General features: G+C 32.8%; 1 protein-coding gene across 5 annotated transcripts in view; it reads left to right on the top strand.

Moving 5' to 3' along the window:
- The window catches only part of LOC149539207 (protein BONZAI 1-like), a 79,127-nt gene that overhangs the window by 8,933 nt on the left and 42,456 nt on the right, over positions 1–27,738 (top strand). For 3 of the 5 annotated variants that reach the window (XM_089800540.1, XM_089800541.1, XM_089800539.1), the window contains exon 2: positions 26,104–26,151. In XM_089800540.1, coding sequence (XP_089656666.1) covers positions 26,104–26,151 — 48 coding nt within the window. Of the gene's footprint in view, positions 1–21,717; positions 22,554–25,903; positions 25,987–26,103; positions 26,152–27,738 lie in introns of those variants that run through there. The other 2 variants (XM_089800538.1, XM_089800542.1) reach the window with 2 other exon arrangements.

Here is a 27,738-nt window from a genome sequence, read left to right as displayed (position 1 = left end):
TTTACTATCATTGGAAGCACCCTCCAAATGCAAACGCTCTAGATGCAACTTGTAACGCCCCGCCAAGGGAACCAAAAGAATTAACCTAAAGTCTCACTAAGTTTGCTAAACATTTTTTTATTTTAAAGTAAGAATGTATAACATACACATCAAACACATAGTAGCGGAAGCAATAACATGTAATCATCGATAACCATACTTTGCAAGTTACATTTCTTAAGGATCCCAAGATGTTGAGTCACGTTTAAATTTAATTAATTCTAAGTCTAACAACTATCACATACATATGAAAGAATAATCAGAAGTCCCATGTCCATATAATACATTTGTTCCGAATGCCTCTTGGCAAATTAATTCAGAATGCTCAATCATCCACTGTACAAGTCACAGGGTATGAAAGGCTTAAAAGAATATACATATGTAAAGATAAAGATACAACATCCTCAAATCCATGATACAAAGTACAGTAAAAATATATGAAACTATTCACTGTACATGATACATCCATACATCCCTAATGATAAAACATCTATCATAAAATCTAACCATCTAACATAATAATCCAAGAACATAGTGAAGGTAAATGCCAATCACAAAAACTCCAGCCACGGTGACCACGGAACGACTCTCAATGGTAAGAGTAAAAAGCACTACCACCCGACCGCGTGGAACCTAAATGGTCCACTCCCACCGCGCTGAGGAGATAGTCTCAAGTCCCAAATAGGATAACAAAACTTATAATCATAAATACTCTCCAAGTCCAGGAAATCCTATAAGTATGCTAACTCAAGGGTTCCTAAAAAGATCGACATCTAAACCCAGAGGTACCACAAGACACGTAGGAAACCTAATATGCAAGCGGGAAAGTGTCATCGCAAAAGTCACGTAGAAGTTACCCGAGCAATCCCTTAGGAATCCCGGGTCCCTACTGATCCCTGCGGCCACTAGTATCCTCTCGTACTGACGAGGCATACTATGGAATGCAAGGTCGTAACCAAGCGTTCTCTTTACCCCATCCTAGTCTGTACTAGCACTCAAGGCATGGGAGAGAACATACAATTATCTTGTTAGGTTCATTTTCTCCCATTTAGTGTAAATGTTTTCACTTATTAAATCAACTTACAATGGGTTACTCCAGGCAGCCTCTTAGGGCCCCAATCCCCATTGCAAGCCACTTCCCGACTCTACACATAGATACCCTGCCCTAGGTTCATGAAATCATAAATCAAAGAATCATAATAAAACCACCTCAGTCCTATACAAGCAACTGAAAAGACATCATAAAAGATAAGCCACAAGACTACATCAGTTCTTCATGAGCAACAGATAAGCACCAAATAATAATCATATGACCACAACAGTTCTCTATTAGCAACTGAAGGCATCAATGATAAATCACAAAATCCAATGGTTCTCCAATGAGCAACCAGAAAGTATCCCATTAGTAAATTACAATACTGATCGAAGACTCCAAAATGGTCAAGTCAAAACATGACATCATCAAGAACATAACAAACACTTCAGTCCTCTCAAGCGATCGAAAAGCAATCCAAGTATAACTGATCGAGACTCAAAAATGGTTATCAAATATAACTGATCGAGACTCGAAAATGGTTAAGTTAGGTATCTCAAATACATACACCTCAGCTTCACACAAGGAAACTGGAAAGCAATAACAAACAGTAAATACAATCATGTCATAGAGCACTTCATCACATTACCATGGTCAGGTTAAGAAAGATCGAAACCAAATCATCATGACATCACATTCACAACCCCGAGCCTCTGGTAACAACCTAAACTGGTCAACGCTAAACCAACCCCATAACACTCAAAGCACAAAGAAAACATCAAAGTCTCAGAGATTGGATTTGAAAGTATATTATTGAGTTAAGGTAAGGTTTATATTTCAGTTTCCAGTTGAACGTAAGTTTTAAACAGATAGAATCCATAGTTCACCTTTACAAATTATCCCGTTCCTATCTCCAAATGAAACACCTAATTACCCCTAATTGATTTTAAGACAAAGTCCTAAAATAATCTAAGGTAATAATTAATTTTTTTTTAATAATACTAATTGATTATAATAATCTACGCTTCCATTACAATCGGTGTTATAGTATTAAGCTTGCCTAAACAAATTTTCGATTTAATTAATCTTAATTAAGTCAAACTTTAAATAAGATTAATTAGTGATACATAAAAAATCATATTATATTTATTAATAATTTATTTATTTATAAAATTATTAATAAATAATAATAAAATTTCAATAAAATTTAAAATTTAATAAATTTTAAATTAAATAATAATAATATTAAATAAAATAATTCTATTTAAAACGTTTAAAAAAAAAAAAAACGATTTATAAAAATTTAAATCGTAATACTTTTTAAAAAAAAAACAATGGCGTTTTTAAAGGCCTGCCGGCCTGCCGTCCACCTGCGGCCGTAGGTGTTACTGCTGCCACCTGCTGCGACAGCGTGGGAAAGAGTGTGGGGCGTGGGAAGTGGTGGCCCCGGCCCACCAGAAATATATTTTTTTTAATTTTAATTTTTTAAAAAAATTTAAAACAAATCTCCAATTTCGATTTTAATAAAAGTATAAATAAATAAATTTTATTTTAAATTAGATTTATTTAATTTTATTAAAACAATATATATATATATATAAAATGTTTATTTTAAATTTAGTTTTATTTAATTTTCATTAAGACAATATCCTCCAAGGAGGGAAAAAAAAAAAAAAAAAAAAAAAAAATATATATATATATATATATATATATATATATATATATATATATATATATATATATATATATATATATTTAAAACTTAGAACTTTCAATTTTACATTCAAAACCCTTACTTAATTAAATCTTAATTTCTAAATCAAGAAAACAAGGGTTCTAATAATTCATCCAGTCTCCATGGATACAGAAATTATTGACGAACAATTAATAAATTCACAATATTGAAAGCTTAAAACTTTCATCATAGAGAATTCGGATTTACAAACCCCAGACACGAAGAAGACAGGAAAGGATAATTGCGTATTTAATCGATAATCAACAACACAAGACCCTACCTGATCCTGATGCTATTATGAAATCCCCAGGAACTGTAAGAGAATTCGCTCCTCTCAATAACTTTCTTCCCAAAATCTTTCTTTGGTATTCGCCTTCTGAAAATCGCTTCCAAAAGATGTCTCCCCAAAAATTCCCGTCCAACTTCGTATCCCTAAAAAATGAACCCCCAAAGTTGTGATAAGCAATTTCTCCTCAAATCGGGGCACTAATTGTGCGTTTACCTGAGAAGACTCTTTGCACAACTCAGTTAACTCCCAATTAACCTGTATTATCTTTTATTTTATTTTGCATTCATCTTTCATGCACATTAAGTTGATTTATTAAATAACTTTATTTAATATTCCACTTGACTTCAATTTTTAAATTAATTTATTACTTTAATCTCATGTGCACTTTATGAAATTAAAATAACGTTATTAATTTCTATTATTTAATCTTTTAATTTAATTCTCATTTTTAAACTCATGCTTAGATCATGCGATCTAGAATTCTTAATAATTTAATATCTTTCAACTTTTAATTTATTTTAGAACTTAATTGATAACATATTTAATTAATTTAATTAACAATAATATTTAGCATTTATTTAAAAATGAACTCCAATATATATTATTATTAAATTAAATAAATATTATCCTGTTCTAAATTTATCTTTGAACTTTAATTTCCAAATTTAATTCTTTTATTTAATTAATTTCTCAATTAATTAAATATTAAAGATATCATATTAATTCTCCATTAAATTAAATCTTTAATTAATCTTTTTAATTAGACTTTAATTAATAGAAAACACATCAAGGACTCATATAACAACATACGAAAACCCAACATAGAAAAACACATACTAAATCAAAACAAAAAGGGTTATAAACCCGAAATTACATCATTTGATGCATTCGGAGGGTACTTAACTCAGATACTTGTCCTAATTATCAATTAGGACAATTGGCTAAAGGGTTTAGGAATTGGACTCAAGAGTTTATCTCCCCTCTCTTACCATTGAGACAATGCGATAGGGTACGCTCATCCTGGCAATTCAGGGAAGTCGATACCCGGTACCTGCAACCTGCATAAAATCCATGCATGTACAAACACAATATTCTAAGCTAAACAGACAATGGCAGGAAGTGGTGCATCGTGTAGATCCCGACTAGCAGGTGACTACGACTCCCTTCCTTAACCACATCAGAAACACCATACATAAATAAAACAAACACGCACACCATACACATGCAGTATGGGGTAAGTATCCATAAGAAGCACATGGAATAATAAACCATCTAACTAATCATCATCGATAACTGAAACCATTGAATAATCATCATACATGCATGAAATATAGAGTACCAAGTAATCTCATCATATAATAAACTGAGTGTAAAACAACATCTGATAATCTCTAAAATAATAATACTAATCATCAAACATAAATTGGCCTAAAAGAGTTTGGCAAGATAACTGAAAATACGACTTAGGGGCAGGCACTACACAACTTGGTTGCCAAATCTATTAAAAGCAATGTGGTTGCCAAATCTATTAAAAGCAATGTGATTTGAACCTCTGTATCATTGTTTCAACCCTTTGCCAACTTCTTTGTCTCTATTGTGAGAATATTTCCATTCTTATTACAAGCAACACACCTACCCAAGAAGGACCCGAGTTTCCTTTTGAGGCCTTATTGAAATTAATTTTAACCCATCCATCCTTCGACTTAATCCATTGAGTTGTAGTCTTGGCTTTGATAGAATGATGTTATTTACTTGCTCATTATTTTTTATTAATGGAAAATAGGTTTTGAAGGGACCTTGAAACTCAAGTACAAAGCAGGTGCAACATTGAGGTACTTGTAAACCTCACCCAATGATATCCAATATGCTCCACAAAGAGAAACAAAACATAGACAAAACATAATTAAGACAAAGAAGGGGAAACCAAACAACTCACAACCCCGCCAACACAAACTAGTTGTCAATGAAAGGATAAAATATAAATAATCAAACCAACCAAAAAAATAACAAGATGACAAAATTATGATTTCTCCTTAGCTCCCAACTTGTGGGAGCTAAGGGCTATGTCCGAAGAATGAGAGAGATGTTTCTATGAATGCTTTCCTTTGACCGTAATCCATCCCTCTTTGATCTTGGTTGCCACAGAGTGCCAAGCCAACAAATCAACAAAATTATTGAAGCCAACCATGACAGGGACCATAGACTCATCTAGAGAGGTAGATCCAACACCATTATTGATAGGGCCAACATGAGTACCAAGGGGAGCAAAGCCTTCAACACAAGAGCCACTTGCCACAAAACCCTTTTGGGCAGGGTTAGTTTCATTAATCTCCCCCTAGAAATAAAGCCAACCATTGAAGTACCACCAACAATTTGCTAATCAGGAACCCACCTCTTAAAACCAAAAATTTTGTTTTGAGAAGAACTAATGGAAACCACAACCTTCCCATCCTTTTGGCTCGAACTAGCATGATAATCACTATGAATACTTATATGTTGTGCATTGTGCTAAATTGGTACCTTATTAATCAAATGGAATAAAAATGGGTCATTGTAATCTATTTCAAATATATGCTCTACTCTTTTTGAAAGATAACAAGCCAGTTGTATCATATGATATCTATCTTCCTTGACTCAAATATTGAATTGTTCTCCAACTCCCTATATTTTTGTATGATTTCCTTTCATATGTTGATTAAAGTGATCTTAATGTTATGTGTTTGAAGAAGTGAATAGCCATCTTTGCAAAATTTTAGAAATACTCAATTTTAGAAAGACCTTATACGGAAAGATTCATTGCTATTGCTGTAATGAACCCAATTTGGGGGTCCATCATTTATTTACGAATTTGGGGGTCCATCATTTATTTACGACTTTTTATTTATTTATTTTCTTTTTGCCATATTTCTCTGATGCAGACAATTGAGGTGATCATGTAAATGAATTCTCTTTTATATTTGGCTCTTTGACTAAAGAAAAATCACAAGTTATACTTGTGTCTCTTGCCAATCAATTAACATGACCACTTAATGGTGTTTATTGCATGGATTACATTGATTTGTTTGTTGATCAGTAATCTTTGTTAATTATGTTTGTCCAATTAGCTTTGTATAATTTTATTGTAGTCATTGATGATATTGTTATTTGATTCAAATTTGACTGTTACTCATCGCTGATGTGTTTGATCTCTAGATAGCTGGCTGTGTATTACGCTAATATGTTCTTCCTTGACATATTAGTTTCTACCATTCATTTGTTTCACCCCTTTGCGTGGTTGATTTGATCAAGATAGGTGGCTGACGGATCTCATATCAATTCTCATAATTCCTTACGCATTGACCACGAGTATCATGTATAATATCTCCACACATGATACAAGAATTGTGGTGACTGGTTGCATCTTTGCAAAGGATATAGTGTGATTGGTCTTGTTTCATCATTTAGCAGAGAAGATACCCATACATAGTGAGTTGCTCATACCTATACCTCTAAGTACTGGTACAAATTGCCACCTGTATGAATATGTTGTTGCAGTCTTCCCTTTTTTGTGCGGTCTCTTCATTATCTATGTCGTGTACACACATGAAGGTATTCAGACCTGAGATTGCAGACCTATATTAATTATTGTTACGAGTCTACTCCTCAATTCATTGTCTATTTTATTCCATGATTCTCCCCATTAATGTTTGTGTGGAATTTATCCTAGATGCGTGTAGCTCCTTAATTAATATGCTTTGGTTCTTCCTTTATGTCAATGAGATGATGTACTTGTTGCAACTTAAATGTTTGTAGTTTCAATATACTTCACGACTTCCTCCCTATCCTGTTCCTACGTGCAACCCGACAATGATGCCCTTTGTACTTATGTTGACGTGAAACCAACCTATAAGTTTGTAACTCCTTGTTTGGCGATGTTCCATGTCTTTTGTTTTGAATGATGTATACAATGTTTTTCTTCAATTATTCCATGTCCCATAAATACCCTTGACTCATCTGTGAGTAGACGTGATCAAGGGCAGTTTAGATTATGTAATGTTCATCGATTTATGTTTTATTAATATGTAACTTGTTGCATTAATTATATACGTATATATTGTGTTTTGTTAGTATATTGACTAACGTATAGTTTATTTGTTTTATATATAAATGTCTATAATATATATAGACATTAATGTATATTATTAATAATGTTTATAGTTAATATTATTATGAATAATATCATTTTATGTTATTATTTAAGATTTTAATTTTAATTTGTTATTGAATTTTAGTAGTTTAGAAAATATAGGCGTAGACACTCAAAAATGGTTCGCATCTACAGTTTCATCACTTCTTCATACTAATTTGTCCCTACTAACTTTGATCTTTTGGCCAGATTGACCATATTTCGTCATTTGTATCTGCTTTCACATCAATTTCATATCAACTCAGAATCACCCCAAATCAACTCGAAATCACTCAGAATCACTCGAAATCAGTCCTAATCAAACCCGAAACATATCAAACATCCCAAATCAATCAACATTTATCCGCTCCTAGGCATTGTTGTGGCTTTTAGTGTCTTGGAAACCTATCAACTTATCAATCTTATCAATTTGACTTTAGTACTGTCGTGGCTCTCAGTGCTAGATCAAACTATCATTCATGTCATTCAATCTTTGACATTGTTGAGGCTTTCAATGTCTGATCATGGCATCATCAACCATTTTAATAATATTGACAGTGTTCGTCAGTGTTATTATGATCAAACCTTATCAATCAATTTCAATCTTGTAGCATTTACAATGTCGGTTAAATGTTACATATCAATTAATTCATGTCATGTGTCCTTGGCATGTTATCAATTTCAATCTATCAATTAATTTGACCATGGCTTTGGTCTACCTTTTCATCATCTTATTCGATATCCATCGTCATCACATTTTCATCAAAGGATACGGTCGCATTCATTTAATCAATTTAGCCAATCATCTACTAATTTTCTCTATAGGATTAAATAACCCATAATTTAATTCCATTATTCTCACTAATTATTCTTCCTAATTATCATCCTCAATTAATTAATTGATTCATTATCTGCAAACCATGGAAATTTACAATTTCCTAAGTTCTATTTTCCATCATTAATTCCATTTTCTACTAATTCTTATTTTGTGAAATAAAAAGATTTTTAATTCAAATATTCCATAAAATATTGCGTCATCATGACACTTGGATGTGACACCTCATGGATTCTACTTTGACACTTGGCTAAGATTTGTCATAATCAAATATTATTACCTCTTACGTATGTCCCTATTCGACTTATTCATCATAGATTCTTGGCTTTAAGTGGGTTGAGGAATCTTATGACGCGTCATAGATTCTCTTCCAAATTTGACTCTCGTGTGTCATAGAATCTTACTTTTGGCATATTCTGTCATATGTGTCATAGGAATTATTATTACCTCTTACGCATGTCCCTATTTGGCTTATTCATCATAGATTCTTGGCTTTAAGTGGGTTGAAGAATCTTATGATGCGTCATAGATTCTCTTCCACATTTAGCCAAATTTGACTCTCATGTGTCATAGAATCTTACATTTGGCATATTCTGTCATATGCGTCAAAGGAATCTCTTGCCACATGCATATCTATGGGTGACAAATCCAATGCTCTCATCCTCCATGTCAATTATAAATTGGACACTCTTCCTCTCATTTTTGGGGGGGTCCTTGAGTCTCTTGAATCTAGAATGTTGAAGTCTTGAGTCTCTAATTTGCATTTTGCATTCTCTCTCTCACATAAAATCACACTTCAAGTATTCTCATGGCATTATCACTATCATAGGCTTTTGCTTCAATTTTGTGTGCACTATAAGCAACTTTGCAGCTACAATCATTTGGAGAAGAAAGAAGGACATGGGAGCTACAAACGAAAAAGGAGTTTTTGATTATGTTTGCTTTCTTTTGTTTAGTTTGGCTTTCATGGTAGACTAGTGGGTGCTAACGCATGATTATTGAGTTTTGTGATTTTCTCATAGTGTGTTATGCATTTAACCCATTTTTCTGGTCCTACAATAGGATATATTTAACAATTATTATATTTGTTTATAAATTATAATCAAAATATTTATTTGTTATTTAATTTATTTAACTCATTAATATTATAATTATAATATAATATTTTACATTACAATTATGCTATAATCTTATATATTGCTTTATTTTTATATTGTCAAATATATCACTATTATATAATAGATTAAAATATATTTTACTTTAATATTATTATTATCATTATATAATATGTTATTCGAATATTCATATATCCTTTTAATTTGGGCTCATGACAATTGCACACTTGTGTGATTACATCTATGCAAATTTGTGATATTTTCACTCAAATATTGATTAATTAATGAAATCAACATTTAGCTTTGCAAAGGTTTTTAGAAATAATAATGCCTTTGGTGATTTATAAATATAATTAGTAATAGGGATGAATAATTAAGCTTGTGATTATATTTGTTGTGTTTGACATTTGAGGCTAGCTATGCCTATTGTGCATATCCACACAATTCTTCATTTTTGTCCAATTTTTGTTCTATTTGTGGAGTGGTAGCTCTTAGAGAGTAACTTAGTGAAAGAAGTTTAAAAACAAAACAAAAAGAGATTAGTTAAAAAATATAGCCTTAGCATGAGGTTAACCCTTGCACTAGAATGAATGTAATGTCTAACATATTGAGCATTAAATTAAATAAATTGCTCATTATTTGCTTAAATGGACTTGAAATAGTGGATGTCACACATGCAAAAGTATGAAAACGAAATAGGATATTAGTTAGATAAATCAATACCTAAAGTGATGAAATATTGGGAAGAACTAATAAACTATGGTCTAATTTTTAACTTAATCAATGAATCAATATTAGGGATGAAAACACAAGAAATGGAAGAGAGTTTACACCTAAAATGAATCACTCAAACTAGGGTGCTTTTATTGAATTTTGGACCAATAGCTCTTGGATTCTTGATCCAAAATATTGTTAACCAAAAGTAGGTAAAGAATGTTGATTATAATGAGCATTTCTATTTAATAGAAATGAGTATATGTAGATGCATGACCTGAGGTAAATGAGGGAATAAAACAACTTTTGGGTAATATTGAGCATTACTAGTACAACATCAAATCGTGGTACGATATTTACAAGTTATCCATATAGATAGAAACCATGTTAATGATCAAGAGAGCGAAATTTTCAGACCTAATCGAAATATAAGAGATGCTATAAACTAATGAAATTGAATGAGAATCCCTATGATATTGTAAACGACCTAAGAAAATAATCTTGTAGAGCAACCTTTAAGCCGAGTTAGATTAGAAACAACCTGGCTTTGATGAGATTTATTATTATCCAAACCTTGCTCCAAATGATGTTAGAGGAGACCTTCCAAAGTTAGGGACATATCTAGAATAAACCACTTGTGGAATTTCACCAATAAATTAATGATAATAAAATTGAGCATGGAGATGTTATAATGAAGTTATTTGTACAATATTGAAATGCCACGATAACAGTACACAAATCTCCTAGGTACAAGTATTAACATATGGGCTACCTTCAAGAAAAAAAGTTTTTAGTGAGAAATATGGTGATAAAATACATCACAAATCAACTATTAATTAGTTAACTAACACTACACAAGGATCAAATGAATCTATGTACATTTAATTTCTAGTCCCATGATGACCATGCTAAATATCTATCAATATATGCAACCCAACGAGTCTATGAATGGTGTCACATTGTGATACATATAATGATAATGTGAGGATCTATTGAGAAATAAGAACCTATTAATACTTGGCAAGACATATCAAATGAATAGTAACATTGAAAAATAATAGAGTTAAAAACAAGTATGTAAGAGTGTATAATTTATCAACACCCTAAGAGAGGTTAGTTTTAAAAGCCACCCATAATTGCAAATAAATGCTACAAGATTATGCATGTCCTAAAGCAGTGAAGTTCTACAATTGGATGAATTGATTAGGGGTGAAAACCTAAAAGGCAAGGCCCTCTAAGACAAGAAAGGGCAATGGACTTATTTGATAGGCTATGCAACACTCAATGATGAAAATTTCAGACCTATTCAAGGTAAAGGTAAATGTAGTCTTGTGGAAATGATAGTTAAGAAGAGCCTTTTGAGAAAGAAAGTCCTAATCCCCCCTATAGACAAAAATGCAAACATAATTAAAGTGCTTTCACGGTGTGAAGCATGCTACATGCGTAACATTAACTCAATGTGTTTTTGTTCAACAATGATGGAAGGAGATATTTTCTATGAAGAGTGTATTGAAAAAAAGAAATTTGAGGAAGGGTACAAAGATGACCAAGATAGACAAGAGATAATATGGAGTACACCTCGGAGGCACTCTTAGATGTAGAACATGAAGATTTGCACACAAGTAGTTAGAGGGATAACAAATTATATCACATTGAGGATCTTCATAATCAAGAATTTTTCTTTGATGATGAGATATAAAAGCAGAATACATGCATAGTATTTATTTTGTTTAGTTAAAGACACATTAGAGAATGAGTATGTACTAGGAAAACTAATTGATGAAGAAAAAGTGCTCTTATGGTAGTAACAATAACATACTTAAAAATGATTCGAAGTTGAGAAGCAAATTTTTTGGATGAAATTGGTCGAAGGGTTTAAAAGAAAAAGTGAATTCATAGGGAACATTTGTGGAGGCATTTTGATCCAAACTTGTAGTCACACAAGAATTTGTTATAGGTGGATTATGGGGAAAAAGTTGCCCTTGCTTGAATCTTCCTCCTTGTCATGAAATTCATTCCTCATTCCTACAACCAATGATAACATTGTAGGCTAATCTACTAATAAGGTTTCCAAAGATAAAAGCCAATTGTCCAATGACAATGAAAAATAGGTGACAAATTACTAGTAAATGTTGTTTATTCTAGCCAAAAGAATCAACTCATTCGATAGAGTATCTTATCATAGATCCAAGATGCAAGAATGATTATTGTTGTATATTGCATTCACAACTTATCCAACATATGACCAAATTAAGATTCAAATATGCATAGCTAAAATAACAAGGATCATAGAAAACATACATATGGTCAAATTAAGATTCAACTATGCATAGCTAAAATAACAAGGATCATAGAACACATACATATGGCCATCTCATATTTTGGAGATTGTCTTATAGTAATTAGTCAAATTAAAACTTGACAACCATAAGCAATGTTCTAGAAATAAATGATAACCTTGAGTGTTATCTATGTACCACTTTAGTAAGGAATCCACCTAAAGTAGAGACATTCAATATGCCATTTTGATGAATGGTTGGTTGGTCTACAAGTGCATGATGGGTTTATATGTTTCTATTAGTGCTATATTATGGAGGAGGATAGTCGAGGAACAACAGGGTAGTTCGATAGGAACAATTGGATGATGATAGGACTAGAGTCTACATGGGGATGATTGGCTCAATCTCCTATTTGGAATACACTTCCAACCATTACATTTTATGCCTTGCCCCTTGCTTGAGCTAGTAAGGCATAACTATGGATTGATTAGTTGAGCAAGATTTTATCCCATACAGTGGGATGCTCAATGTATAGTGTACGAATCAATATATCTTTACACATTTTCTTTGGGAAAATGAGGAATTTTACTTAATTCTCATCGACTTTCAAGATTCAAATCAGGCCTATATCCATAGATAATGATTTGGATATTATTTCTTTAGTATCATGACCATCAATAATATCTAGAAGATGGTCCTCCATGCCCAGATCAATGAGTCATAATGTCATTCAAAATCACAATTGGACAGAAACTTAAAATTTCAAGGCCCTCTAAGATTTCTTTTACAGTAAATTCAAGAAAGGTTCTTGACATTGAAATAATTAATGGGGTCAAATTCAAATTGACCACATAACCTGAAATATCCTACAATGGGATATGTTATTAAGGTATTCGTTAGCATATATTGGTGGTAGCATTCAGATGGATTCCTCCTATGGTGTAATTTCATTAATAGAAACTACATGAAATTAATAGGGTAGAAGAAGGTGATATATAGCTAAGGAATTTCCCAAAGTAACTATTGAAGTTTCATGCATTGAAGGGGTTAAAGTATTTTTTTGACTATTGTTGTAAAGCAGAATGTTGTGGATTTGTCAATGATCTTTCAAAAAAAATACTAACACAAGTAATTAGGGGCAATACACTTTGATAAGGTATGTTTCAATGAAGGCTTTGGAGTAGTTTCTGCCCTTATCTTATTTGATGAGCTTGGGTTTTCAAATTCCTATCTAAATTAAGGTTTCAATGCACAAACAATGTAGTCAAATATGAAATTGAATTTACTAGGAACAAACATGGCATAAAATTGTGATGTATAATGCTTGAAAGTCCTTTGCGATATAGAATTTGTGGTATCTCAAGTAAAAGGTTAGTATACACAAAAATGCTCGGTTTAGAGAGTACACAAATGTATTATTATAAATAGTTGAGTTTTCTAATGGATTCAGAATGACATGGACATTAAGGGAAGGAAATATGCTAGTTGAAGCATTTATAGTATTAGTTGCAAAGTTTGATGAAAGCTATGTGTTTGTGAACAAAAAGGATGAAAATATTAACTAGGCCTACTACTCTAGATGAAATGTATAGTTGACAAGCATTTAGCAATGATGATTATATATATCACTTAATAATTGATTTTAAATAGTCTGTTCATTATGAGTCCTTGGTAGATGAGATAGTTTCATTGTCTTGGAGACATTGGGTAACTCAAGTGAAGATGAATACATTATCCAAGGGTTTGGTAATATTGGAAAGATTATTTGACAATGCAAATGGGTTTAAGACTAGAGTTTAATTTGTTAATGAAAAGGAAGTGGAAGACGTAAATTAAGGCACCAAATTAGCCCCTAGGCTCATATTCATTGGAAACAAATTAAACCTCATAGTTGTAAATATTCTTATTACCTTTCTTGGATAATATAACAATACATTTTCTTTGTCTTATGATGAATTAGAAGACATGTAGATACAAGTCATTTTAGCATGAAACATGCTTGAAATTTGATGCAAAACAATTTAGACAAAAACAAAAACAAAAACCAATTAATCCTCACCTTAGTTTGAGATACTACAAGAGTTGGCCAAACTTGAGATGAGGAATTATCAAATCAATCGAGTATTCTCAATGGGTCTCCCTCCTAGTGCCTTTTAGTAAAGGAAGAAAATTACAGATAGAGGGTTGCATGAAAATACAAAATGGAAATATATATTATGTGAAGGACACTTTTTCATTTCCAAATATGGAGGGTTTGTTTTAAAAGATAATTAGTTGTGATCTTCTAGATTTATGATGGATAGTTCCTTGTGTAACCAAGTAAAGGTTAAGGAATAAGTATAAGGTTGTAATCACAACCCCTTAGTGGATATTTGTAACATAGTTAGCAATATTGTTTGAGTTATTCATTTTTATACAAAATTTCAAAGAGCAACATATGTGATCTTTATTGAGTTTTTGATTAAGGAAAATAGGTTTTAATGAAGCCCTGAAACCCTTATACTTCTAAAAGTAAAACATAGAAAAAGTGCTTAAAGTATTAGACCAACTAAAAGCAACATACTAAAACACCCCCCACAAGGAAACAAGATATAAACCAAACAAAAACAGGGGAGCAGAACAAAAAACCAGGGAAGGCCCAAAAGCCAAAAATGCTGCTCAGGTAATTTCTCTGAGTATTTTTGCAGCTCAAATTTCCAGCTCAGACATTCTTCCAGCTGCTTCTTTCATATCAGACAGATCTTTATCAGGTTCTTGGATGTCCTCCTTTGTGCTAGAACTGGTTCTCTTCCTCGAGCCATCCTAAGGAGATCTATCTTTGGCGTTGTTAGGAGAATAGTCATCCTCCTTGCTGCCCATGTTTTCTTCAATTTTGTTGATGAGCACCTTTATGTTCGCATTAGCCTCTTTGAGGATGTTGTAGCTTTGCTCAACAATATTTTGCATAGAGCCCTCCATGGTTTGAACCCTACTCTTCACTTCCTCCACTATGTTATCCATGTCCTTATCCTCCTTTGTTTTCTTGTTCTGGAAACTATAATTATCCCTTTCCAATCTGCTCACTTTTATATTTGAGCTCTTGAATTGCATGGAAAGTCCATTTTGTGGTTCGATAGCTATCCACTGCATTGTTTTTTGCATTGTTAAGCATATCCATCTGAGGGTTTTCCTTAGTGATATCACTTAAAATCACAAGGGCCGGCTCAATCAACTCCTCCATTTGAATTTCGCCCTCTTTGTTCTCCTTGATCATTGTTCTAATCATTTCTCTATTGATCCCCATCCTTGCAGAAACAATATCAAAATTCCTCCACACCACATTCCCGTCTTTGTTTGAAATCATGCATTTGTAATGGTTGGATTAGAATTCCTCATAATCCTGCTCGTGCTCTTCCCCACACCCCTGCTTCTTATCATCCTCATCACTATCCTTCCCCGCCTCTTGATTTGCCTCATTGGATTCAAAATCTCTCCCTCTTTTCACACCCCTAAAAGTCTTGTCCTCGTATCCTCCCTCTATTGGCAGGCATTTTTATAGTAATTTTTCTCCTACCACCCATCCTCATTTTGTCCTTCCCCTCTTTGAGATTGGTCTCCTCTTCTCCATCAGCATTGTCGCCCTCTGTGTCCATGCCCTCTGCCCTTTCATTGTAGTCCCTGTTAGACGAAATCTCAAAGCCCTGTTTAGGTTTGGTTTTCACTTTTTTCTCTTTTCTCTCCATTTTGATACTCTTTTTACCAATATTGAACTGTGGGGTAGCATCCTCCTTCGTGTCCAAGTGCATCTCTTGGTTGTCCTCAGTCTTAGAAGGAGTATAGTCCTCTTCTGACTCATCCGATTCATCTCTACCCTTCTTCCTATTCTTAATTTGTTTCCCATAGACCTAGCCTTAAAAAATTCGTAGATTAACAACAAAAGCCCCTCATGGAAGGTTGGATTACTTAAGTGCTTCTCCTTATAGTCATTCATATTCTCATTAATAGATGAGTAAAGGAAAAAAAGAATAGAGATGTTCGCCCCATACCTGAAATGGTTAAGAAGCTCGAAATAGTGGGTGTAGAGGTGGTCAAATCTTGTGTCGAGGAAAATGTACTTGATTATAATCCTCATCACAAACCTCCACAATGGCTTAATAGAGCTCGACAGGTAGTAGGTACCTTTCTTCACTAAGGCCCCCTTTTCCTTCAAATCTTTGGTGAATTTAACCACAGCCTGCCTAGAAATCTTTCTATCTCTATAGAATTTCTTCCCCATGATGGGTATGCTAGTCACCGCAAAGATAGCATCCTCTGTCACCGTGAAATCCACTCCATCAATCTTTATAATCCATTCATTCCAACTCTTTACCATGCTTCGCGTAATAGAGGGTTTCAACCCATGAAGCCGTTCGGTGAAAGTGGTAACTTCGCCTTTTTTCAAAATGCTCCACACCTTAGAGCGTCTACGCCACTTCTGACCTTCGTCCTCAGGTTCCCTTTGTCTTTCCCCCACCATGATTTCTTCCTCTACAAACTTTTCTTCTGGTATTGATAAACTTCAAAGCTAGAATATCGTAAACACTAATTGTTTTTGCAAAACTCCTTTTCACCATGTGTACTTTATGCCCAAAATCGATCCTCAAAGTGAGATGATGGATATTATTGATGTGAAAAGTACAATTGTTGTCGTACGTACACATCATATTTGTGCACATTTCCCGTAACTCACAAACTTTAATAATGTACCTTTTATGATTCCCAATCTACCTTGGAGCCTTTCCCTTTCGATCAACTCAAGGATTTTCGGCAATCAAGTATGCCCGTTCGTCCACTTTGCCACTTCATTATTCTTGATTGCCCTGTTGGCGAGCCTGTCAGCCACTTGGTTGGCTTCCCTATACTTGTGTGCCACATAAGTACTATCAAAAGTCTTAAGGTGTTGAAGGCAGTCTTCAATGATATTCATGATCGTCCATGTAGGCTCATTCGTCTAATTAAGACAATCTATAATATTCTTTGTGTAATGTCCCCACTTTAGCAATTGTCTAGTTGTGTGACTGTTAGCCTTTTATTTTATTTTATTTATCTCACATTGCTTGTGTAAAGTGGTCGACCCTATGAAGTAGGAATAAAAGGAGAGCTTGTGGCTATTGTTAGACACGGTGGAATATGAGAAGAACATGGATGTGTGAGTTACAAATCTGTTCTTGGCATTAGAGGATGTCTATCCTCTCTTGTGACATTCTAGACATCATTTCCTTGGGGTTTGGCCTTTGGAATTCATTGCTATCAACTTCATTAGCAGGCAAATCGAGTGCATTTTCGGCTACAGGCAGATTAGGTATAATTATTGGTTCAGTTGTTGGGCATTTCCAGGGTGCCCATTACACTTTGAGCCTTCCAGCCAAAGATTTTTGACTCCCATGTCTCGAGCCAGTTTGATAGTTTGATGAGTTACAATCGCCTCCGCATAATGGTTAATTTGCATGCCTAGAGGTGTTGACACAACAACAATCCCTTTCCCATGTGCATTTTTGATGATACCTCCCACCCCAGCCTTTCCCGGGTTGCCTTTGGCCGCCCCATCAAAATTTGCTTTGTGCCAATCCTCTCGAGCAAGAGAGTCCATCTGTAGTCCTTCCTCTTATTGGTATCCATATCCTTTGTGCTGAGAAGAGGGTTAAGACCTTTATTGGTAGAGTAGTTTTCTAACAGAGCGTTAAGGCTTTTGTGGAAGACAATTTTAGCATTTGTTTCTTTCTCCCTAAAAAAATTGTTATTCTGCTCTTTCCACACTCCCCAACAGACATGATGCAAAGTCCATTTCCACAAACCCATGATCCCATCCCCATACAACCCATGGTGCCATTGTTCAAAGAGATCAGTAGTGTTGTTAGGAAAACACTAGGTCATGTTGAAAAAAGACAAGAAATAAGACTAGATGTCTCTGGTGAAGTGGTAATGGATAAAGATATGATCCACACTCTTGCTGTGATTTTTACACTGAATGCATATGTTGGGCATCATATTTGCCCTTTTGGTGAGGTTGTCCACTATCAAAATACGGTTTTGGAGCATAATCCAAAAAAAAAATGTTAATTTTGGGAATAAGACTTGGATACCAGGCATTAGCCCAATCAGGGGTAATACCTTTGTTTTGCATGGTCTCCTAGCTAGAGGTGACGGTGTAGTTGCCATCGTTTGTCTCCCCTCATATAATGGCATGTGATCTTTATTGAGTCAATAGATAAATAATAACTATTATTCAAATACGATCTCATTATATTTTAAAAGAGGTAGCCAAGTATAATGAAACATTTAGAAATATTTTTAAAGGAGGTTTGGAACATATATATTGTGCATAACATATAAAACAACTAAAATCACTCCATGTATACATAGTTTCTATTTCTTCTTCCAAATCCCTCACTCATATCTAATTCAACAAAGAATTTGGCCCCGATCTTGTCACACATTTTTTAGTAGCTATCATCCACATTGAGAGAAGTCGTTATGCTATCCATAATGGCCTCAAAGACTTCCTAATTTCTTATTTTAGAACCAAATAGGTCTAATTGTTGAACCCTATCATTAACATCCAACACCTACTTTAGAGCATAAGTGGCAAGCCCTAAAAACCATATGGTATCTATTTTTTAACTTTTTCTCTAGATTGAAGATGAATGCAAGTCATCCTCCTACTAAGAAATGCAAGACTTGATTCAAACATAAGTTCAAGAAAAAGTTAGAAGGGGTCTAAAGCTTGGGAAAATAGGTATAATTGAATTTAGGATTATTTGCAATATTTTTAGAGATTCTTTTTAATGTAAAACAAGAGACGCAAAGCGTCATAGTTCCTGCCTAACACATAATGGTTGTAGAGGTGTAGATGAGTGAGAATAAGGTTAAATAGTTCTAAATTAACATTGTGAATGCATTAGCTTTTGTCTAGAAATGCACTTCTGATATGATAGGATGGCTCATATTTTGTTGTTAAATTCTCGTCCTAGAAATGTAGTTGTGATCTGAAAGGATGGCTCATATTTTGTTGTTAAGTTCTTGTGTTATATTATTATTTGTTTGGGGATTTAAGCCCAATAATAAGAGGCCAAAGTTCCCAACTATGTATTATTCTCATCGTGATTATCAAATGGAAGTCACACTATTTTTAATCATTAGATAGAGATAAATAGTAGTATAGAACAATAACAACATAAACATATATGCAGAAGAAAAAATGATAGATAATATATAGGAGGAAGAGGAAGAGAGATAAAATATTAAGATAAAGCGATACCAACATAAGTTTTGTGTGTGTGTGTGTGAGAGAGAGAGAGAGAGAGAGAGAGAGAGAGAGAGAGAGAGAATTAAATATAATTATTTTAATAAAATAAAACAAATAGTCAAAATAAAATCATGGTTATAATGAAAAATTAAAATATGTTATATTTTAATTAATGAAACTAAGAATTAAATTTTTATATTAAAACTCACATTTGTATTAAAAAAAATGAAATGTATTGAAATATAAAAATATTTTATAAGTAAAATTAATTGTTTAATTTTACACAATTAGGGAAGGTTTATTATTTAATGTTTTGTATTTCCAATTTTTTCATAAAATTAAGTAATTTTTAATTATGAAATAATATCTATATAATTTAATATGTACATTTGTAAATAATAAATGCATGTAATACATGTTGATGAATACATATAATGTAATAAATAAGAAATAGAATATAACTATTTAATTTTAATACATAATTTATAAAAACTTAATAATAATTTACATATTTTATAGAATTGAATTATTTCTTTTTTGTGGTTAATTCTTTTAGTATGTTTTTTTGATGTAAAATATAATTATTAATTTAATATTAAAATAGATATTTAAGTTTTAAATATATTTAAGCTAAATGATAAATTGTTTAAATATAAAATATTAATAATAATAAAGGATATAATTTACAAATTGTAACACTTATCAATTATACATATTACAAACACTATTATAAAATATAATTAAAAAAAATATTATTTAATTTATTTTTACAAGGTAAAATAATAGTAATAATTTAACTACTTTTATTAAAAAACAAAGTTTTGAAAAAATTAGAAATTCAAATACAAATATATAACATATTGAAATTATATTGCTATTGAGAATTAATATTGATTAGACATGTTGTGTGAGGTGGAAGATAAAATGATTGAAAAAAAAAAAAAAACTTATCAACTTAGCACAAGATAAAGTTGTAATTAATGCAAGATGAAGTTAAAAAATATTTGTATTTTTGTTGAAGGAAATTAATTTTCTCCCGCACCAAAAATAGTATGGACCAATAGAATGAATGAAAAATATGATTTATTAAATAATGAAAAATTAAAAAAAAATATAAACATTTGAACTTTTATATAATCTTTAAAATTCTTTGATTTAATTGGTAGTGTTAATGTAATATTAGCATGACATGAATGCATTAGTATTCCTGGAACTAGTAACTACTTCCAAGGAATATTGAATAAGTCTTATTTGAATCTTTCATTTCATGTTTTAAGAAAAATATTAGATGTCAAAATAAAATAAAATTAGAAAGCAATAATAAATTAATAATATATATGAAAATACTAAATTTTCTAACTTTCTAAAATTTTTATTTTAAAAATATTCAAGATAATTGCTGCCATAGCCAAGATTCATTATAATTATTATGTGTTGTGATTACTTATTATTATTAAGTATTAATCTTAAGTAGATTCAAACTCAAGACATCCTATATATAGTTATATATTACATATTGATATTTAATGATAAATAGCTAATAATAATATTGTAAATCAAGTTATAAGTTAGAATATTATATTGTATCTATTGGTAATTTTTTAAAAAAGTGTAAATCTGTTAAAAATATTATTTAATCAATATATATATATATATAAAATAAACATATAGTCATATATTACATATTGATATTTAATGACAATTAGCTAATAATAATTATAGTAATGATATTGTAAATCAAGTTATAAGATAGAATATTATATTGTATCTATCTATAATACATTTTTAAAGTGTAAATTTATTAATATTATTTAATCAAAATATAATATGTCAATTTATATCATCTAATAATTTCTCAAGTTGAATGACATGCATTAATAAACTATGGAAAAATATTTAAAGAATATATATATAATATATAGTAAAATAAAATAAAATGCATCGTAATTTTTCTCATATGTTAGATAATTAAATATTATTTTTAATTTTTTAATTTTTAAAATATTTAAAAAACTCAAATTTGATTCAAGATAGCTTGGAATACTATTTTTAAAATGAAAAAAAAAAAAGAAGCTGAAATCTAAAAAAATCTTTACCTAGCTTTATGTAAATCAATTAGAAATAGAAGATGTAGCTTTTTGATCGTTGATTTTTATTATTATTTTAATAAATAAAAAAACGCTGCTGTAACTATCTCGCTTCAATGTAAATCAATTATATAAAAATAGAAAATGCAGCTTTTTGATCTTTCATTTAAAAAAAACAGTGGAGTAAGTCAGCTACTTATTTTTTTTCGGAAGAGCGATGAGAAAATATAACAGACTAATAAATTGATTTGAAATCCCAACTGATCTCATCATATGTTGTTTTAAAAATTGTACGGCTGGAGAGCTGAAAGCCCGTTTCAATGCACGTATGTTCAACGGCCGTTTGGTTTACCTGTTAAAGCTTTGATGAAATTTCGTGCTTTTGCCCCCACATTTATTTTCAAACAGAGGCGAGCGGAAGGAAGTCTATTTATGGAAATGACAATATTCAGCAGATCCATTCGAAAGAAGAAAGAAAAAACGCATTACAGATCGTGTCAGGAGTCGAGAGAAAACTGAAAAAAGAACCAAAACGCAAGGAAACTGCCGTCTCTTCACTTCCCGTGGGAGTGAGGGCACTGGAAAAGCATCGGTGGGTCCAGAAACGCGTCGAATTGGGCTCACCCACGAAACCAATTCAGCCAACGCGTTTTCAGCAGCTTCAAGGAAAGCCCCACATGTCCAGCCTGGGGATCCATCATTGTCCACGTCAGATTGTCTACTTTGCTTTCCACGCTGGCTCCGGAACTGTTCGCTATAAGTACCTGGGCGAATAGGGACGGTAGAATTTTAGAATCTTTTTGTTTGGGAGGTAAATAAGAATGGGAGCTTGTCTTTCAGATGTAGCAGGCGGGCAGGAAGGCGTGGGGGAAAATGGTGGGCATGGTAACAGATACTTATCTCAAGCTCATGCTAATGAGACCAGTGATATGGCTCATGAAGCAGTCGATTTCTTAATGAAAACGAAGGGCGCCCATGGCCTTTCTTCGTTGCTTGAGGTAAACCAATATGTAATTTTTTATGCAAAGAATCTGAATCTCGCATGATTGATCGATGAAACTGCCCACTATTTTTCCGCATTGAATTTCAAGGAGCTGCGAGGTTTTGCGAAGTTGGATTCTCTTCTGGGTTTAGATTTTTCAGTAGGTTTTTGTCTAAGCTTGACGCATGTTTTTTTTAATTTAAAATAATAAAAAAATTGATTAACAATTTAATTAAGTTTCAAGATGCGTTGGGCAAGTTCTGACATTCAATGCAATGAAGGGTGCCAGATTTGAATCTTATGCCTTTCCTTAGGATTGCCCTATATAGTAGATACATACAGATTCACCCTCTGTCCTACACTAGTAATTAATCTTTTAGACAACAAAAAGGTTGAGCGGGTGGAAGTTTGGGGAGATAGGCTACGGAAGCTGGAAATTCGAAATTGAGTTGATAAAAAACTAGTACGGTTTTAATTTCTAAGAGGAGCTCCGATATGGTACCATGAATAACTTTTTGATACATGCAGTAGCTGTTTCTTACATTCGAGGTATGACAAAAAGCTGCTACTATAGTAACCATGCTGGTTTTAAAAACAAAAGTGCTAGGGGAAAATTTACATTCATTTCCAAATCCGCAGTTTGAAGCATCTTAGAAACCCGGTGTTGTTACTAATTTGATTTTTCATAGAGCTTGAGTGAAAGTCTGATTCCGCTTTCACATCACTCTTAAGCCATATTTGGCAAGGGGAATATGTGTTTGAGCTTGTTCTTCATGGTCCTTTATATTATTATCTATGTTACTGATTGAGGTTTGGATTTGGCAGCTTGCCAATTCTTCCCTAGGGTTTCGGAATGGCTGAGGGTGATCGTATAAATATACCAAATTGAATAGAAAATTGAGAAAACTATCAATAATTAATGTTGACTGTTACTTGCCAAGTCATATATGTTAATAAATTAAAATGATATATATAGTAGTAGCATTACATGGAATGTGGAAGATTGGCTTAGCAAATAAAGGAAGTTCAATTACGGATTTATTTGGAAGTAAATCAAGAAGAAGCAGTGCTTTTCCATCTTGTGAAGCCCTAAACATCTGCTAATTTTGTTTTTCAAAACCAACCCAAAAACAATTATAATCTTTGATGCCACAGGTTCCTTCAGGACACGGCCATTTTTCAGACTGTTACCACTCTTAACCAAGCTCAAAATTCTTTAGAAAATGCACTTGTGGGGTTAGCTATTTCTTTAAAACATAATATTTTGTGTTGTTAATTAAAATAAACAGGTTTAATAAATTTCTTATTATTTTCAGGTTTGTCCTGGGTTTGCCTTGGTAGCATCCCTGGGCCTGGTCATTTGGCCCAGGTGTGTCTGAGATGTACCTTAGATGTCCCAACAACATTTGTGTATTGATTTAAAATGCACCCTAGATGTTTGTTAGATCACATCTCTTCACCACCTGATTATATTGATTTAAATTGCAATTCGCTCCTCTTCATTTTATCAGTTTGAGCCTTAACTGATTGCCGTACCTCACACAGTCAATTTTCTTTGATGGAATTGTTGCCTCCAGGATATCACCATCCTTGAAAATGTTTGTGGTCTTCTCTGCAGAAAGTCATGGAGTCTTATATCTAAGAGGATTTTATTAGAGTATTGATATTCATATTATAGCTGGGTTTAACTAAAGTTTCGGACAGGGGTAATGACAGTCCAAGTTTCATTGAGCCTGTCCATTGGTTCTGGGCATGTCTGAGATGTACTTGGGTGACATGGTGAAATTGGGGACCTCAACTGGGATCAGAACTTGGTGAGTTTGGTCTGGGTTCATATAGAGTTCCTTGCAAACCTGGTAACAGTTGTGCATATACACACACACCCCCACAGGCATACATACATGTATGTTTTTTCTTAGTGATACTGTATCTTGGAAGAAGACTGGCAAACCACTGAGATTCAAATCCAAAGAGAAACCAACAACATGGGTCAAAGGAGTCAGTTTTGTAAAACACCTATAAAATAAGAAGCTAAAGCAACATGCATCCTTTCAAAATGAAGACACATTGTGAGAAACAAAGCTAGTAAATAAATGCCCTCTAATTTTTTTTTATATTAGATCCTATGTGTGACCAAAACTAAGAAACTAGTTTGTAGAGCATAACTAAGATGCACATACACATTAAGCAACACCCTACACCACAACTGTAAATTGTGAGCCTCTTATTGGGGAGGTCTTGTGTGCGAGGCTACTGGAGCTTAATAAATAATGATAATAATTAATCACAACACATAATAATAATTAATCTTGGCCTTGGCCTCTTACGGATAAAAAAAAAAGATACACATACACATCGTCAACATTAGAAAGAAATGAATGAACTTTGTTGATGAAGCTTTTTGGTCACAACAGAATAGTACCAGGATAGAAAAGAATCCATGGAGCTGAAGAAGACCAAATCACTAAAACAGTGATAGCATAACAAAAAACTGAGAAGCTCAAAGCAGGAAAACCCGAGTCATAAAATATAGCCCAAAAAACATAGCTACAAATTTAAAACATGAGCAGCAGATGAATACAAAATCAGACAAACAGAAAAATAAAAGTAGTGCCGCATATGTCTGTCAATTCTTGCAGTAGGGTAAGCAGAATTCCTGGCATGACGAATATGGACATACAACACTAAAGAATATTAGGGTTCCAAATAGTCATGTTCTAGTGGTTGTGGAAACTTAACTTTCTCGTTCTCTTGCAACAAAAAACATTTTCTAGAATGATAAGATGCCTGCTCTCTGAACTGAATCCCTAATCTTTTACTTTTCTTAATCGTTTTAAACTTTTAAGTCCATGCCTATGGAGAGGTTGAACAGAATATTTGATCAGGGCATCAACTATCCTTGTAGCAACAACTTGTCAATCTTCATACTAACTTTTGAAAGGTAGCTGTGTTTATGCTTTTCTTAGAGGGAGAAAATGATATATCACATCGATTTGTCAGAGTTAGTGATATATGGCTTTGGTTTAATGCTCAATCAATGGTGAGCTTTGAGGTGGCCCATTGCAAATCTAGATGACTGAGATGAAAGCTTTTTTTGTTTTGTTAGAAGAAAATATGGCCTGTCCTTATTTGACTGGAAACTTGAGTATAGCTTCAATTGTTTCCGAGCTTGAAGGTGGCCAATTGCAAATCTAGATAACTGTGATGAGTCTCTCTTGTTTAATTGAGGAAATAATGGTTCATTTTTTCCATTTAATTGAATTCAAACTGAAAATTAGCTAGCTTCAAATGACACTTGTTTAGCCTTCAAGTGAAAGTGAGCTTTGAGGTGGCTAATGAAAAAATCTGTAATGGCTACATTGGCAGCCCATTCCCAACAAAATGGGTGCATTTTCTATGACCGAGCATTTTATCTATTTATATGGATCTAATGTTTCCTTGTTTCCAAGGTATTGTTTCATCATTACAAAGTGTTCTATTTTATTGTAGATTCTTGCAACAAACAGTTTACTTTTTGCGTTGTCAATTGTTTAATCTATCTTGACACTTCTATGTTTTTTCTCCAGTTATCACTGTCTGCATCAAATCTGCGGGACAAGGATTTTCTGTCAAAGGTATGTGATTTTTGTCTTATTGTCAATATAATTTTGTCAGAAGTTTCTTCTATCTCCTTATTGTATAAAGGAATCAACCATATTACAATATTAAAGCTATTAATAGTCTTGTATTCTTTTGAGCGATATGAAATTTGAATATGCATGCTTGTCAAGAAAGGCTGGCAATTTCAGTCAGTAGAGAATTATTCTCTTGAGAAGCTAAGAGAAATACTGTCCTATGTTTTAGGAAAAACCATATGAATGTACATACAAATGATAAACAATACAATTTTAAATTTATGAAAAATGCATATGCTCAATAGTGTAAAGACTTCATGTGTCCAATGTCAAAATAAAATCTCTGTTTATTGTTCTAAGATGAATTTGTTTGGCACAGTGTAAGATTTGTCGGTTGAAAGTGAGATATAGTATGAATTTGCCCCAGCATGATCCTACCTAAGTGATCAATGGGCTTGTGAAGGCTCCTTTGCTTTGTTGCAGTTTTTATTTTTTGCACATGAAAACAATCTTTTCAGTGTATCTCTTACTTTTTAATTTTGTGTACAAGGTATGATGCAGTCCCTATCCTTAATCCTTGACAAGTGATCTGAATCTTGTGGTATCTTTGAGCCCCAATTCCCAACAATATCCTTAATTTTATCTTTTTGGAGCTAGTGATATGAGGTTATTTTGGGTTTCTTGTTCCTCACAACAGTGAGGAGGTATACTCAACATTGCTAGAACTTTGATACTCATGTTTTGCAACATTCATTGCCACCTAAATCCTCACATGACCCAAAGCGTTTTTAACCATAAGATTTAATATTGCGACTACCCCAAGGGTGTTTTCCCAAGTAGAAACACCCTTTGATCTCAAAATTGTGGTTCACATGCAGCTTCCATATTGCCAATAATGTGGTGATTAAGTTCTTGATGGAAATATCATCACACAAGCCCTAGGATTCCCTTGTTGTGGATCTCATGAATTTTTAGCTGGTTTAATACTCAACGTTCACAACTTGTAGCTTTTCTTTGATTCTTGAAGCAATAGGGCAACCACCAAAGCACTGTATGTGCTAATTCATAATCCAAAAGCTAGATTTAGGGTTTGAATCTTTACATTTCTAGCTGTCATTAGAGCAACTTATTTTGTAAATCACAAAGGGGTAGCTATCTTGTAGCAAATATTTTTTATTGAAAGTCTCCTTGTCTCTTGTGGAGTTTTGAGAAGACTTCTAAGAGACAAAGTGTGGTAGGTTCTTTTGACCTAAGGGTTTTCTCTTGCTATATTTGTTGTTGTGATAGAGATATTGATTGACAAATTTCAAAACACTATAATGCATTGCATATATTATTTGTAATGGGTTTTCCAATACTGCATATGCAATTTAGAAGTTTGGAGAGGGATTGTTAAAGCATGTTTAATCTTTAAATATCATATCTCCCTATTTGTCTCTTCCTCACATAGGTTGAGTGGAAACACCTTTTCCTTGTAGAACGAGTAATAATGGACAAGGAAAATTCGATGTAGGATTATTTAGAGTAAGGATTATCATCCTTTTAACTGAGGATTTTCAATTATGGTTGAAGTTCAAGTTTAGAAAT

The sequence above is a fragment of the Cupressus sempervirens genome, chromosome 9 (assembly GCF_028749045.1).
Source record: "Cupressus sempervirens isolate cs-2001-9-10 chromosome 9, ASM2874904v1, whole genome shotgun sequence".
NCBI classification, from domain to species: Eukaryota; Viridiplantae; Streptophyta; class Pinopsida; order Cupressales; family Cupressaceae; genus Cupressus; species Cupressus sempervirens.
The sequence above is the reverse complement of the archived record's forward strand: the minus strand, read 5'-3'. Positions and strand labels throughout refer to the sequence as shown.